The sequence below is a fragment of the Symphalangus syndactylus genome, chromosome 18 (assembly GCF_028878055.3).
Source record: "Symphalangus syndactylus isolate Jambi chromosome 18, NHGRI_mSymSyn1-v2.1_pri, whole genome shotgun sequence".
Taxonomy (NCBI): Eukaryota; Metazoa; Chordata; class Mammalia; order Primates; family Hylobatidae; genus Symphalangus; species Symphalangus syndactylus.
In genome coordinates, this window is record NC_072440.2 from 16,177,794 (window position 1) to 16,192,206 (window position 14,413).

The window sequence follows — 14,413 nt, forward strand, 5'->3', positions numbered from 1 at the left end:
GAGTCTGCTTCCACTGGTCTTCCTCATTTGCCTCAACAACTCACACAGCATTCCACTCCCTGACTCTCTGTTCTTTCAGGATGTCAAAACAAAGTCTAGTCTATGAAACTTAAACTCAAATCTTATCTTACATAAGCCTCCTTCAATTATGAGTTGTCACTCCCAGAGAAGTGTTGTCTTTACAACTGGCAGGAGAATGCGGCATGAGGATGAGTGCCAAGTGTGGGGCGAGCCTTGCTCTTCAGAGGTTCCGCTGGGCCAGCCTCTTGGCCACTGGCAACACTCCCCATGGAGCATCCACATGAGCCTGATCTGAAAGCTGGACTCAGCTGTTGTCTCCTAAAGGTGGTCCCTGTATCCAGAATAAGTTGTATATATTTTTAGATCATCACTGGAATGGAAACTTACAGCGAGAATTTGCCTGGCATAACAGACACTGGAGAACCTGTCTCTGGTGCCATTAGGAAATACTTGGTCATAGGGCCGAGTCTGAATTCCATCCCCACAGTCCAGCCCCAGCCAGGCTCACTATGAGCTCAGGGAACCTTCCCCTGCTCCTCACACGCCTGGCTCTGCCCTGACTTGGCGGGGAACGCCCCCTTACCTCCCTCTCTGCGTTTTGGTCATAGCTCCCATAGTCTCTGTCCATAAGCTGTGACCATGCTGTGACCATGCAAACCCAGGAGTGTGGGCCAGCGGGACTCAGGGTCCCCCTCCCTGCGGCACTTAGTTTGTCGCATGTCTGTCTCCACATATGTCCAGCCACCAACCGTGAGTTCTTTGATGTGAGGACCAAGCCAGGGCCTGAAGCAGAGAAGGTGCCTCAGCAAGTGTTGAATGAATGAATGAAGAATGAATGAATGAATGAATGAATCGCCACCAATTGAACTGCTATTTTTGTCTGTAGCTCTTGTGGAGAAATTCAACCTGGACATAAGCAAAGAGGAGTGTCAGCAGCTCATTATAAAATACGACTTAAAGAACAACGGGAAATTTGCATACTGTGACTTCATTCAGAGCTGTGTCCTCCTACTAAAAGCAAAGGAAAGCTCACTGATGCGCAGGATGAAGATCCAGAATGCACACAAAATGGTATGTTGCCCACCCGCAGGAAATGTGGGGCCAGGTGGAAAGGGACGCTTTCATTTTTATTTTTTTCAAGACAGAATCTTACTCTATTGCCCCGGCTGGAGAACAGTGGTTCACGGTTCACTGCAGCCTCGAACTCCCAGCTTAGGTGGTCCTCCTGTTTCAGCATCCCAACTAACTAGGACCACAGGCACAAGCCGCCATATCCAGCTAATTTTTGTATTTTTGTGGAGATGGGATGTATTAGTCCATTTTCACACTGCTATAAAGATACTACCTGAGACTGGGTAATTTATAAAAGAAAGAGGTTCAATTGACTCACAGTTCCACATGGCTGGGGAGGCCTCAGGAAACTTACAATCATGGCAGAAGGTGAAGGGGGAGGCAAGCACGTCTTACATGGTGGCAGGTGAGAGAGAGAGTGAAGTGAGAACTGCCAAATACTTTAAAAACCATCAGCTCTCATGAGAACTCACTCTCACAAGAACAGCAAGGGGGAACCTCCCCCATGATCCAATCCCTCCCACCAGGTCCCTCCCTTGACAACTGGTGATTACAATTTGAGATGAGATTTTGGTGGGGACACAGAGTCAAACCATAACACAGAGTTTTGCCATGTTGCCCAGGCTGGTCTCAAACTCCTGGGCTCAAGCAATCCACCCGCCTCAGCTTCCCAAAGTACTGTGATTACAGGCATGAGCCACCACACCCAGCCTCGTTTTGTTAATTCGTTGCACTTGCGGATCACCTAGCTTCACAGAAAAGGTGGACTCAGAGGCTACAGGAGGCCAGAGCCCAGCCCAGTCCTGCTTCCAGCCAGGACTCATCTGTGAAATGTCCCCAGCCTTGCTGCCACCTGCCCATAGACCCTACTCAGATGATTTCTATATGCATGTGATACGTGAGCAATACTTAACCACCCCATTTCCTCCGTTACTTCAAGAGGGCAAGGCAGTTGTCAGGTCAGCATGAGACAGCCAGGGTCTGTCGGCGGGGGCCCAAAGCCCACAGCCTGTGTGCTGGGGGCTCGCACCTGGGAGGCAAGGGCTGCGGTAAAGACAAGGCCTCTACTAGGCTTTGGGGATATTGGAAACAGCTCAGAAATGTACTTTCTTGGAAGTAATTTAAGATTTTCTTCCTCTCCTTTTAGAACCCTATAAGGGTCTGGAGACCCCAGAATGGGAACCAGTAGCCTTGATCCCAGGTTTTCCAACTGTTCAGGTGGCAGACACCTGGTTATGGTGGCTCTTCCCAGGCGTCTGTGTGACCAAGGTCTCATACAGCGCCCTGGAGGCAGTGCCTGGTCAGTTAACCCAAAAGGCAAAGTGAGGGGTGGGGTGAGTCACAGCACTGGTCAACACTGGAACTAAAAGGGTCTTCATCCACCAGCCATTTGAGATGAGCCAGGCCCTTTCCTCTGAGTGTGTGTGGTGGATGGAGTCTCTCGTCATCATTTTTGGCAGAAACTACACCCACCATGCATTGTCTACAGTTTTCTCTTTCTGTTTCTTTGAAGAGGAATGAAAACCTAAAGCCACTTAAAGGGCAGCTGGAGGGTACACAGTTCTTCTAGATTTTTACCTTTGATTCTCAGCCACTTAACAGTTTCACAATTGAAACCCACACCCAGTACCATCATGGCATCAGCTCCAGCCCTTCCAAAACACGAAGCCAAAAAATGTTTTTAGTACTGAATTAACGTTGAATTGAGTTACGGTGAATTCAATAATAAGTACAAGTACATCTGGTGCTGTCGATTTGGGGAACAAACACAGCTGATTCCGACCACCTTATGACGCAGATGGAGGGACCAGAAGTGTCGGGCTGACAGCCCTGGCTCTGGCCCCACCCCCCACCTGGCCCCACTCCCACTCACCCCACCCAAGGGCCAGACCTGCCTGGGCCACAGTGGTGGGACTCTAGGGAATGGAGAGTGGGTTAAGCCAGCCACAGTTAAGTAGATGCCATGCAGAAAGTTTCTTCACAGCTAGTTTTGCAATTTTGTGCAAAATCAGGTTCCATCTTAGCCTAGCTTCTAGTTTAGACAAACAGGAGCTAGTATTAAAAGCTTAGACCAAGTTTACAAAAAAAAAAAAAAAAAAAGACTTAAGACAGTTCTGCCAGCTCAGTTATTCTGTCCCCATTTCATCTTCATGGGAGCCACGAACGTGGAGAACATGGAGACGCACGGCCTGCCAGGCCTCCGTCAATTCCATCCTTCCTCCACCTCTCTGGGCCTCAGCTTCTCCTTCTGGAGATCTGTGGAGGTTCTAAGGGCTTGCTAGGAGGTGCATGGGCTTCTTCGGAAGAGCACACCAGTGCCCCCTTCTGAGCCCTCCCCAGTGAAAGGGGCTACCCCAGTCCCCAGCTTCCGGCTTCACTGTCTGTCCTCAGCAACCCTGCAAGGCTGGGGTCAGAGTGGGGTCGTGCTCGGTGCTGCGGGTCAGCCCATAGAGACTGTGGCACTCTCCCCCCGCCCCTCCCAAGGCACCACTCTGTGGTTCAGAAGAGCTCTCCTGCCCCCACTCCTCAAATCACTGCCCCGGACCGGAGTGGATTGAGATTGAACGCTTTTCAGGAGAGAGTAGGCCCCTGCACGGTCCTGGTCACAGCCCTTGTCCCATCTGGCAGCTGCCAAGGCCACCACCATGTAAGTGCGGAGGTCAGGTCAAATGTCTCCCTGCAGAGGAGCCAAAAAGGGGACTTCATTTTCTGGTGATTTGGGAGCTTTCTCCACCCCATTAGGCAGCAGAAAGATGTCCTGGGGGGAAGGCAGCTTGGGCGCCGCCCCTCCCTGCAAGGCGGGTCAGAGGTGGGGGCTCTGGCCGGGATGGTGGTCCTGCCCTGTGATGTGTGGTGTGGGAGGTCATGTGAGCCCCACACCCTTTCTTCCCCCCCTGTGGATCAGCTGATTGGGCAAATTGGCAGCTCATGAAGCCGTGGGTACCTGGGGAGCTCACATCATAGGTGCCAAATGATGTAAAAAAAAAATGAAAGCAGCTTAACCCTGTGCTCATCTGTCTTACATAGTGTTATGTTAAAATTCAACTTTCCCAAGACGTGTTACGCATTGTTGCCTACCGTTCACCTTTGTGATAGTCAAACACATTGGGGCTAAATCATGTTCAAATGTCTTGTTTTCAACCTAATAGCACCTAAATGAAGTAATCACAGTGTAGTGTTCTGTCTAATTACTAGATATAATTACCACCTTGTGAATTTTTTTTAACACTGTTCATTATCATAACTTACTAGAAAACTCAGACTGAAATCTCTCTTTTTCCTCAAACTATTTTCAAATTGGCCCGTATCTGCCCGGCCATCTCCTTGCATTCCCTGGGAGGTGGTGTGGCCTGAAGTGTGTTGGGGTCAAAGCCCAAGTCACTTTACCTCCCCGAGTCTCCACTTCCTGGTCTGTGAAGTGGGGATAGAGACCTGCCTTCTTTCCAGGTTGCCGGTGGGGAGGTGTAAATGAGATGGCTGATGTAATACACGTTTTTAAACAGCCCACACAATGGTCAGGGGGTGGGTGCACATCTTTGTGACGAGTTGTGGCAGGCTCCCTCCTAAATTGAGAGCCAGTGGAGCAGGTTGGGAGGTGAAGCCAGAGCAGGGCTGGGCGAGGCAGAGGTGAGGAGGAGCCCACCCCAACCCTCGCATTCAAAAGCTCCCTCCTCACCCCTTCTTGTCTTGTGTCTAGAAAGAAGCCGGTGCTGAGACGTCATCTTTTTACTCTGCTCTGCTGCATATTCAGCCCAAAATTGTGCACTGCTGGAGGCCAATGCGGCGCACGTTCAGAAGCTATGATGAGGCTGGAACGGGGCTGCTAAGCATCGCAGATTTCAGGACGGTGAGCACAGCTCTACGCCCAGTGCCTCTGCAGGGAGCAGCTGCCAAATGCCAGTGGCCAGAAACTTCCCATGGGGAGCCCTCTACTGAAACAGCCTGACCTGGCTGTTTCAGATCTCACTTCCCTGGGACCCCCAAGTTATCCAGGCCTGGGTCCACTCACCTCTCACCTTCAGACCCCGGGTTCTCCTTCCCAGAGGTTTCTGGAGCCCTGCGTGGATGCCCCATACCTCCATCGCCAGCTCCTCAGGGTCAGTGCCTGAACCCAGGTTCCTTAAGGCACTGCCATCACTGCTGCTGCTGCTGCTCCGAGCCCTCTCCCCACATCTGGGCTCTCCTGCAGGCTCTGAAGAGCATCTCTGACCTATGTTGGACCTCCCAAGGGGCCTGCAAAGTGAGCCCCGCCCCTGCAGTACATAGTGGGGTTCCGCCATTGGGCATCTGTACTGATGTCCCTGGGTGCCCTCCATGTCCCACCCCCATAGCCTAACAAACACCCTGCAGTGGTTTTCCAATCCACATTCACGTTCCTCTGTCCTTCAGGATTAAGTATAAATCTCAGTCAGGGATTCTCCCTATCCCCCATGCAGAGAAAGGAAGGAAGTAGGGCAGGTTCTGTTATTCCCTTCCAGCAACTTCCCAGGAATTCAGGCGTGGTGCTGGGAAGGGGGCAAAAGAAACCTTGCCCTCCACAGAGTCACAGATCAGATGGCGTAATCGAGGGGCTGTCTCAGACACCAGGCTCAGCTTCCTTTTCTGCCTTCATCCCATGGGGCCCAGCAGCCAGGCCCGCTGACCTCAGCCCCATAGGACCTCTGGGCCATCTAGCCCTGCTTTCCAGTCTCCCCTAGAAACAAGTTATAATGCAAATGTGGATAGGAAATGTATGGCCTCATCTTTATATATTATGAGGGTCTGTCAGGATTTGTTTCAGCTTCACATAATGGGGAGGGGGTGAAAATAGCAGCTTAAGGTGAAAGTTTATTTCGCTCCCACATAAAAGAAGTCCAGAGGTAGGAAGGTCAGAGCTGGTGTGGTGGCTGGACAATCATCAGGGACCACATTTTTGCTCTGCTGTTCTCAACTCCTGGCTTCCTTCCTCTAGGCCAGCCACCTCATGGTCCAAGGTGGCTGCTGGAGCCCCAGCATCACAGCCATATTCCAGGCAGCAGGCAGAAAAACAGGAGAGAAAAGGGCATGCCCCTCTCTTTTAAAGGAGGCTTCCTGGATGTTCTACATAACATTCTTACTTAGCTTCTCAGGCCAGAACATACCTAGCTGCAAGAGAGGCTGAGACATGTTCCCGGTTAGCTGGACACACAGGAGCCTGGGAGAAAGTCAGGTTCTGTAACTGAAGAGGAAAGGGCAGTCAGTATTGGGTTTACCACCAGCAGGCTGTGCTCCAGGCTGTGTTACGGTCTCATCACAGCAACTCTCTGCACCCACTGGCCCTGCCCTCCCCTGCCTGGGCGCACCCTGAGGCCCCACCCCAAGTTAGGGCCACGTAGTCAGGTCTCCCCTTGAGCCCCCACCTCTCTGACCATCAACCTTGTCTGAACATGTTGACCAGCCTTCAGCCCCTCAGGGAGGCAAAGGTAATTAACCTCCTGTCTGCTCCCGTTTCACAGCCAGATGCACACAGGGCTGCCCTTGGAGGCTGCTTCCTGTTTGGGCAGAGGTTGAGAGGGCATAGAGCGCACAGATGGGAGGCTGACATCGGAAGTGGGGTTGGGGATCAGGTGGACGTGTCCCCCAGCCCCTTCCTGGCAGCCTGCCTCCTTAACCTAGGGCCCCAAACAAACCTCAGAGGCCTCTTTTCTCCGTCTTCTAGGTCCTGAGACAGTACAGCATCAACCTCTCTGAGGAAGAGTTCTTCCATATTCTGGAGTATTACGATAAGACGCTGTCTTCAAAAATCTCCTACAACGACTTCCTCCGGGCGTTCCTCCAGTAGACACCCCTGCCATGCACCCAGCGGGACGACAGCCACAGGGCCTGTTTCAAGACTAATAAAATCCTATAATTTGGGGGTTTCATGAATTTTCAAAAAAGCAAAACCCAAGCCCAAGCCCAGCCCGCCCCTGTCTGGATCAGGGGTAGTAGGCACGGCTGCCCTGGGTTCTGGCGCAGGATGATTGCTCTCCAGGTGCCAGGTGCTACCACTGTCTTGGGCACCCTCACTTGTTAGTCTGGACAAATAGTCTTTGCAAGAATGATTCTTGACACTATGAAAGAATTACTAATGCTAACTTTTTTTTTTTTTACATGGAGTTTGGCTCTTTTGCCCAGGCTGGAGTGAAGTGGCGCTTTCGGCTCGCTGCAACCTCCGCCCCCTGGGTTCAAGCAATTCTCCTGCCTCAGCCTCCCGAGTAGCTGGGATTACAGGCACCCACCACACCCGGCTAATTTTTGTATTTTTAGTAGAGACAGGGTTTCGCCATGTTGGCCAGGCTGGTCTCGAACTCCTGACCTCAGGTGACCCACCCACCTCAGCCTTCCAAAGTGCTGGGATTGCAGGCGTGAGCCTCCGCGCCCGGCCAATGCTAACATTCTTAGAAGCTTGGACTTTCCGGAGGTTTTGTTCATGGCCCCTGCTGGGCGCCTCCTCCAGTCCAGAGCAGTTGGGGCCCTGCACCCCATTACCCAAGGGCTGCTGTCTCCTTTGACCCCCCAGCTTCCTGGGTCCTGGGTCAGAGGACATCTGAGCCCCCTGCTGCAGTCAGGGTGGCCATGTCTCTGCTCCTAGAGGCACAGGCACTGACCACCCCATCCCTGTCTTGCTCAGGGACACTGGCCAGCCTGACTCCATGAAGAGCAACTCATGCCTGAGTGAGACCCCCTGGAGCTTTGGGCCTCCCTCCACCTTCCTGAGCCCAAGCCTAGTGGCCACTGGCTGTAAACCCCACCAGGGACAGTAATGAGAGGGCCCTTCCTTGGAACTGACAGTTTTAACAAGTTTGAAAATCATCACTCCGCTTTCATGGACTGTGACTCAGCTGAGAGACGCAGGCAGCGTTTGCCACCTTCTGGAAGGTTCTCCAAGAAACTGGGGAGCAGCAGGCAGGATATGGGATGTGGGCGGAGCACCTCCCCTCCACCTGGGCCCCAGGCCTTGCCCACCAAAGCCCCCTTCCCTGCCCCTGCACGGGGTCCAAATGAGGCTACACCGTGAGATGAGCAGAGCTCTCCCTGCGAGGCAGAGCTGCGCATTGGATGGGCGTGACTGGGAGGAGAGGCCCCTGTCCGGCCCGCGCAGGCCTTCTATTTCCAGGAAAATGTTTCCTGGGGTCACCTTTGTTTCCATCTGTCCTTAGTTTCCTCCTCATTTCAGACTGGACCGCTGCAGGGAGAACGGGGTGCTCAGGCAGCCCCAAGTTCAGGGAAGGGGAAGGGGACCCTGAGTAGGTGCATCAACAGGGCCATGCGGTGCTACGGGGCAGAGACGCCCTGGACCCCAGGCTGCTCCTCCATGTGACTCTGTACCAGGTCCCATCCCTTCAGCGTCCTCATCTGTAGAAATGGTGGGACCACACTTGTGCCACCTTTGTTGTGGGACCTGGGCATGTGGGCGGCAGATATTCCCATGAGAGAGGCTTCAGTCCAGAATAAGGAAGGCCTGTGAGGGCCAGGGGCACCAGCCTGCGACTCCAGCCAGAGGCAGGGCAGTGTCAGCTCCCGGTGAACACAGGCATGCCAGACTCAGGCTGAGGACAGGCCAGTGCCAGCAGTCAGTGAGCACAGGTGTGCGGGACTCAGGCCTGGACAGGGCAGTATCAGCAGCCAGTGAGCACAGGTGTGCAGGACTTAGGCCGAGACAGGGCAGTGCCAGCGCCCTGTAAGCACAGGTGTGCGGGACTCAGACCCAATGCTTCACACACATCATCATTTAGACTCCTGTGAGCATCCCCATTTGATAGATGAGGAAACTGAGGTACCGGAAGTTTTCCAGAGTCTCACAGCTTGCAGGATTTGGCCCAGACAGTGAGTGACAGCCCAGGCCAGCGTCAGAGGCCCTGAAGGTGGGCGGGCCGGCTCCCCTGCAGGCAGCACCAGGACTCACTCAGCCCTGTGCCCACATCCCTGCCTCCATGCCCTGGCTCCTGCTGGCTCCTCCTTCTGGGACTACTTGTGTTCTCATCTGCACAGCCGCATACTCTTCCTCTGAGGCCCAGCTCCAAACCTCCTGGAACCCTGGGCAGAGGCTGAGCTCCCCGTTCGATGCTGTCACCATTTGGCAGAGAGAGTCCCTCCCTTCTGCACCCAGACTGCAGACTCCACCCATAGGGTGAGAACACTGACCTGCGCCCCCAGCCTGGCACACAGCAGGTGCTTTAATGCTGGCAGGGCACAGCCTCTGGGTCCCTTTCCCAGAAGGAAAGCTGACCAGGCTCTGCAGGGAGTGCTGGCAAGTTGGGGAGCAACTCTGGTGTTGGGGGCTTCTCTGTGGATGGACTCTGTGAGTGCTGGACTCCCCATAGCACTAGGAAGTGGCTGTGGGGTCAGACCCACTTTCTCTTGGCCGCATCTCCCAGCTTCTGGCAAAACAAGTTCTGGATCTTTCCATGCATTTCCCACCAGCACTGCTGGCACCACACTCTGACATAACAGTTTTAAAATGCAGTCTCACCTATAAAAACAAATCAGGTGACACTGAACTTTCAATGAGCTCTGGAAAGAAGGCTTGGCATCTGCCTGTTGTTATTCCAACCCCAGAAATTGAAAGTGTGTCCCCAAATTTGCAAAGTAACCTATTAAAATCCCCACTGTGATGGAGGGTTGGATGCTTAGTGGTGAGGGGCAGATGGATGCCCTGCCCATGTGCCCTGCCTCAGCATTGGAGGCCCCACCTGGGTGCCCAGATCCCATCCTGTGTGCTGGACTTCAGCTTCCCCATGCTGCTTCTTACATAGCGTTGCACTTGGCACCAGCAGTTTCTTCCACCTACTCCTCAGGAAATGCCGGGTATTCCTTCAAAACTCTCAAAGCCACCTCTTCCACGAAGCTCTCCTGACATCCTGAGGCTGAGTCAGTACAATTAGTCTGAACCTGTTCAGCAGCCTTGTGGGTCCATCATTTTTAAGGGTTGAAGAAGGAGGAGGAGAAAGAGGAAGGAAGAAAAGAACAAGAAGTGCAACCGACTGCATGTATGTGGACCTCAAAGCCTAAAATATTTACTATCTGATCCTCCACAGAGCAAGTTTGCTGGGTCCTGCTATACAAATGTCTGGCTTTCAACAAAAAATTTTGAGCTTTACCAAGGGCAATTATAAAAACAGTTTGAGAAGACAAAGCACTCATAAGATCAGACTCAGACATGACACAGATTTTGGAACCATTAGAAAAATGTTTAAAGAACTGGTTTATGTGTTAGAGCTCTAACCAGCCAATTTCAGCAGAGAGATGAAAACTGTAAGAATCAGAAAGGCTAGAAATAAAAAAAAACACAGTAATAAAGATGAAGATTGCCTTTGACAGGCTCATCAGTAGATTCTACATAACCAAGGAAAGAATGAGTGAGCTTGAAGATAGGTCAATAGCATGTATCTAAACCTAAATGCAGAGAGAAAAAGAGTGGGGAAAAATTGCAGAATATATAAGAGCTGTGGGACAGTATAAAATGGTCTAATATGGGGCCGGGCACAGTGGCTCATGCCTGTAATCCCAGCACTTTGGGAGGCCGAGGTGGGCAGATCATGAGGTCAGAAGTTCAAGACCAGCCTGACCAACATGGTGAAACCTCGTCTCTACTAAAAATACAAAAATCAGTGGGGTATGGCAGTGTGTGCCTGTAATCCCAGCTACTCAGGAGACTGAAGCAGGAGAATTGCTTGAACCCAGGAGGCGGAGTTTACAGTGAGCCGAGATCGCACCACTGCACTCCGGCCTGGGTGACAGAGCAGTGAGACTCTGTGTCAAAAAAAAAAAAAGTCTAACATGCACATAATTCAGGAGGAAAAGAAAGAGAACATGGAGCAGAAGAAATATTTGAAGAAATAATGGCTGAGGATTTTCCAAAATTAGTTACAAATGCTAAACGACAGAGAACAGAAGCATATAGAAGCTGGCAGGATACACACACACACACACACACACACACACACACACATGCATGCACCTCTAGGAATATCATATTCGGATTGCTTCAAAAAAAAGACAGAAGAAATTTTGAAGGCAGCTAGAGAAAAAAGATACATGACCTACAGAGGAACAAGGGTAAGAATTACGGCATACTTCTCAGAAACCATGCTAACCAGCAGACAATGGAATAACATTTTCAGAGTGCTGAAAAAAATCATCAAGCTCAAATTTTGTAACCAGCAAAATACCTTTCAAAAATAAAGAGATACATTGGATTTTCTAGGCACACAACAAATGAAGGAACTCAACTGACGGCATACTTACCATAAAATAAATTTTAGGCTGGGTGCGGTGGCTCTGGGAGGCCAAGGTGGGTGGATCACTTGAGGTCAGGAGTTTGAGATGAGCCTGGCCAACATGGTGAAATCCTGTCCCTACTAAAAATACAAAAATTAGCCAGGCATGATGGTGGGCACCTCTACTCCCAGCTACTTGGGAGACTGAGGCAGGAGAATTGCTTGAACCCAGGAGGTGGAGGTTGCAGTGGACCGAGATCGCACCACTGCACTCCAGTCTGGGCGACGGAGCATGACTCTGTCTCAAAAAAAAAAAAAAAAAAAAAAAAAATTAAAGGAAGTTCTACAGGCAGAAGGAATATGATTGAGTCAGAAATTTGGATCTATCAAAGAAATGGAGTATCAGAGTGATATAATCAAAGGTAAAATAAAATATTTTTATACCTGAAATTATTTTAAAAGCCATCTAAAGCAAAATCTGTCACAGTATATTATGTGTTTACACCAGATTTAAAAGTACAACAATAAGCACGAGGGATGGGCAGAAGGAATTCAGAGTGTACTGTTAAAAGGTTCTTATACTGCATGTGAAGCAATATGATATAATTGAAGACAGATTGTTTTATAATGTATTTATAAACCATAGAGCAACCACTAAAAATATACTTTTAAAAATATACTTGCAAAAGGTAAAATTAACAAGTGAACAGAGGAGATAAAAGGGAATTATGAAGGGTTACATCAGCAGAAATGGCAGAGGAAGGCCCTCCAAGAGATCTTTCCTCCAAAACAGCAGCAAGAAAACTGGCAACAATGGTCAGGATCAACTTTTTTTGAGAACTCTAGAAATTATCCAAAGGCTTGCAGGAACCGAAGGGGCACTTATTCAAGAAAAGTAGCTGAGCGTTGGCAAGACTTGTGGCATTTTTCTTTTTTTTTTTGAGACGGAGTCTTGCCCTGTCACCCAGGCTGGAGTGCAGTGGTGCCATCTCAGCTCACTGCAACCTCCACCTCCCGGGTTCAAGCGATTCTCCTGCCTCAGCCTCCCAAGTAGCTGGGACTATGGCACGCGCCATTGTAACCAGCTAGTTTTTGTATTTTTAGTAGAGATGGGGTTTCACTGCATTGGCCAGGCTTGTCTCGAACCCCTGACATGATCCACCTGCCTCAGCCTCCCAAAGTGCTGGGATTACAGGTGTGAGCCGCTGCGCCCAGCCGACTTGTGGCATTTTAACTGCCCTAGTCCAACCAGCCACTCTCCAGGTCCCCAACAGCCTTAGAAAATGACAGCCTGCATTCCCAGTTCGGTGTGATAGTCACCACACAGAGCAGAACAGGGCTGGAGCAACTTCAAAGCCTATTTCACCAAAATATGGTCGCTATTCGGCCTGCATAGTGGTTCCCTGAAAGATGCCCTTTGCAAGGCTGGCTGTTTTGGGCCTAACTCAGAGCTTGCCCAGGTATAAGAAACCTTTTCCCCAGAGTTAAGGAGGGAGTATTTGTAAAAAAAAAAAAAAAAAAAAAACACACACAAGAAAGTGTTTTAACTTGGTGGCCATCTGAGGCAATGGATAACAGCTGGGGTAATCAAAAGGCTACACAGAAAGCTTAAAAGGAAAAGCTGGGAAATAAAATGTCCCGTGGAGGCCTTAAAAAACACCAAGATATTTCTTGAGAATCTAGAAAGCTACAAATGTAGACAGTGCTGTGCATATGCCCGGGGTTGTAAGCATGCTCAGAAAAGACATAAAAAGGCCCTACACTCTCACCTCTGGCTGACTTTCTGCACCAGCAGAAAGTGAAGGCTGATGCAGAGTGGCCAACCACCTGGCTGAATGTTGAAGGTGCGTCCTGACAGGCACTCAGAGCACTTCAGCAGAGACTGGGAAATTTTTTTATTTTATTTTATTTATTTATTTACTTATGCGAGATGGAGTCTCACTCTTTCGCCAGGCTGGAGTGCAGTGGCGTGATCTCGGCTCACTGCAACCTCCCCGGGTTCAAGTGATTCTCCTGCATCAGCCTCCCGAGTAGTGGGACTACAGGCACGTGCCACCACGGCCGGCTAATTTTGGTATTTTTAGTGGAGACGGGGTTTCACCATGTTGGCCAGGATGGTCTACAGGATGGTGATTTGCCCGCCTCAGCCTCTCAAAGTGCTGGGATTACAGGTGTGAGCAGGACTGAAAAATTTATTGGTTCCAAGTGTTTAAGGAAACCTCTGTCTCATCGTCAGCTGACCACTAAGGTAATAATCGAAAGGAAATTTCAGTGGCCACACATGATGGAGAATGCAGACCTTAAAGAATTCACATGGAAGAGTCACTAAACAAACAAAGCCAACTACAACAAGCAGCAGCAACAAATCCTTCAGGGCATTGAAGGGGGAGGAGACAGGGGAGGGGACGGGATCTTCCTTCCAAAGTTGCCAAACTATATTATTTAAAATATTCAGTTTTGGGCCGGGTGCGGTGGCTCACACCTGTAATCTCAGCATTTTGGGAGGCCGAGGCAGGTGGATCACCTGAGGTCAGGAGTTCGAGACCAGCCTGGCCAACATGACGAAACCCCATCTCCATTAAAAATACAAAAATTACAGCCTGACCAATATGGTGAAACCCCATCTCTACTAAAAATACAAAATTAGCTGGACATAGTGGTGCACACCTGTAGTCCCAGCTACTTGGGAGGCTGAAGCAGAAGAATCACTTAAAACTGGGAGGTGGAGGTTGCAGTGAGCTGAGATCATGCCACTGCACTCCAGCCTGTGACAGAGCAAGACTCCGAAAAAACAAAAAGACAAACAAAAGCATTGTAGACCTAAATGTAAAACACAAAACTAAAAAAAGCTCCTAAAAGAAAGCATGAGAGAAAATCCACATGACCTTGGGTTTGGAGATGGGAAATGGATTTTTAGACATGACACCAAAAGCACGAGCTATAAAAGAAGAAATGGATAAATTGAACTATATCAGAATTTTTAAATTTTGCTCTAAGAAAGACACTGTTAAAAGAGTAAAAAGAGAACCCACAGACTGGGAGAAAAAAAAACTTGTATCCAGAATATAAAGAACTCTTAAAACTCAACAGCAAGGAAACAA

At 50.1% G+C, this 14,413-nt stretch overlaps 1 protein-coding gene across 9 annotated transcripts in view; it reads left to right on the top strand.

The window, feature by feature from the left end:
- The window catches only part of EFCAB6 (EF-hand calcium binding domain 6), a 295,562-nt gene extending 282,712 nt beyond the window's left edge, over positions 1-12,850 (top strand). For 8 of the 9 annotated variants that reach the window (XM_055252706.2, XM_055252713.2, XM_055252712.2 and 5 more), the window contains 3 exons: positions 908-1,092; positions 4,790-4,939; positions 6,770-12,850. In XM_055252706.2, coding sequence (XP_055108681.2) covers positions 908-1,092; positions 4,790-4,939; positions 6,770-6,892 — 458 coding nt within the window. In that variant the 3' untranslated portion in view covers positions 6,893-12,850. The remainder of the gene's footprint in view (positions 1-907; positions 1,093-4,789; positions 4,940-6,769) is intronic. The other variant, XM_055252709.2, reaches the window with a different exon arrangement.
- The last annotated feature ends 1,563 nt before the right edge of the window (positions 12,851-14,413 follow it).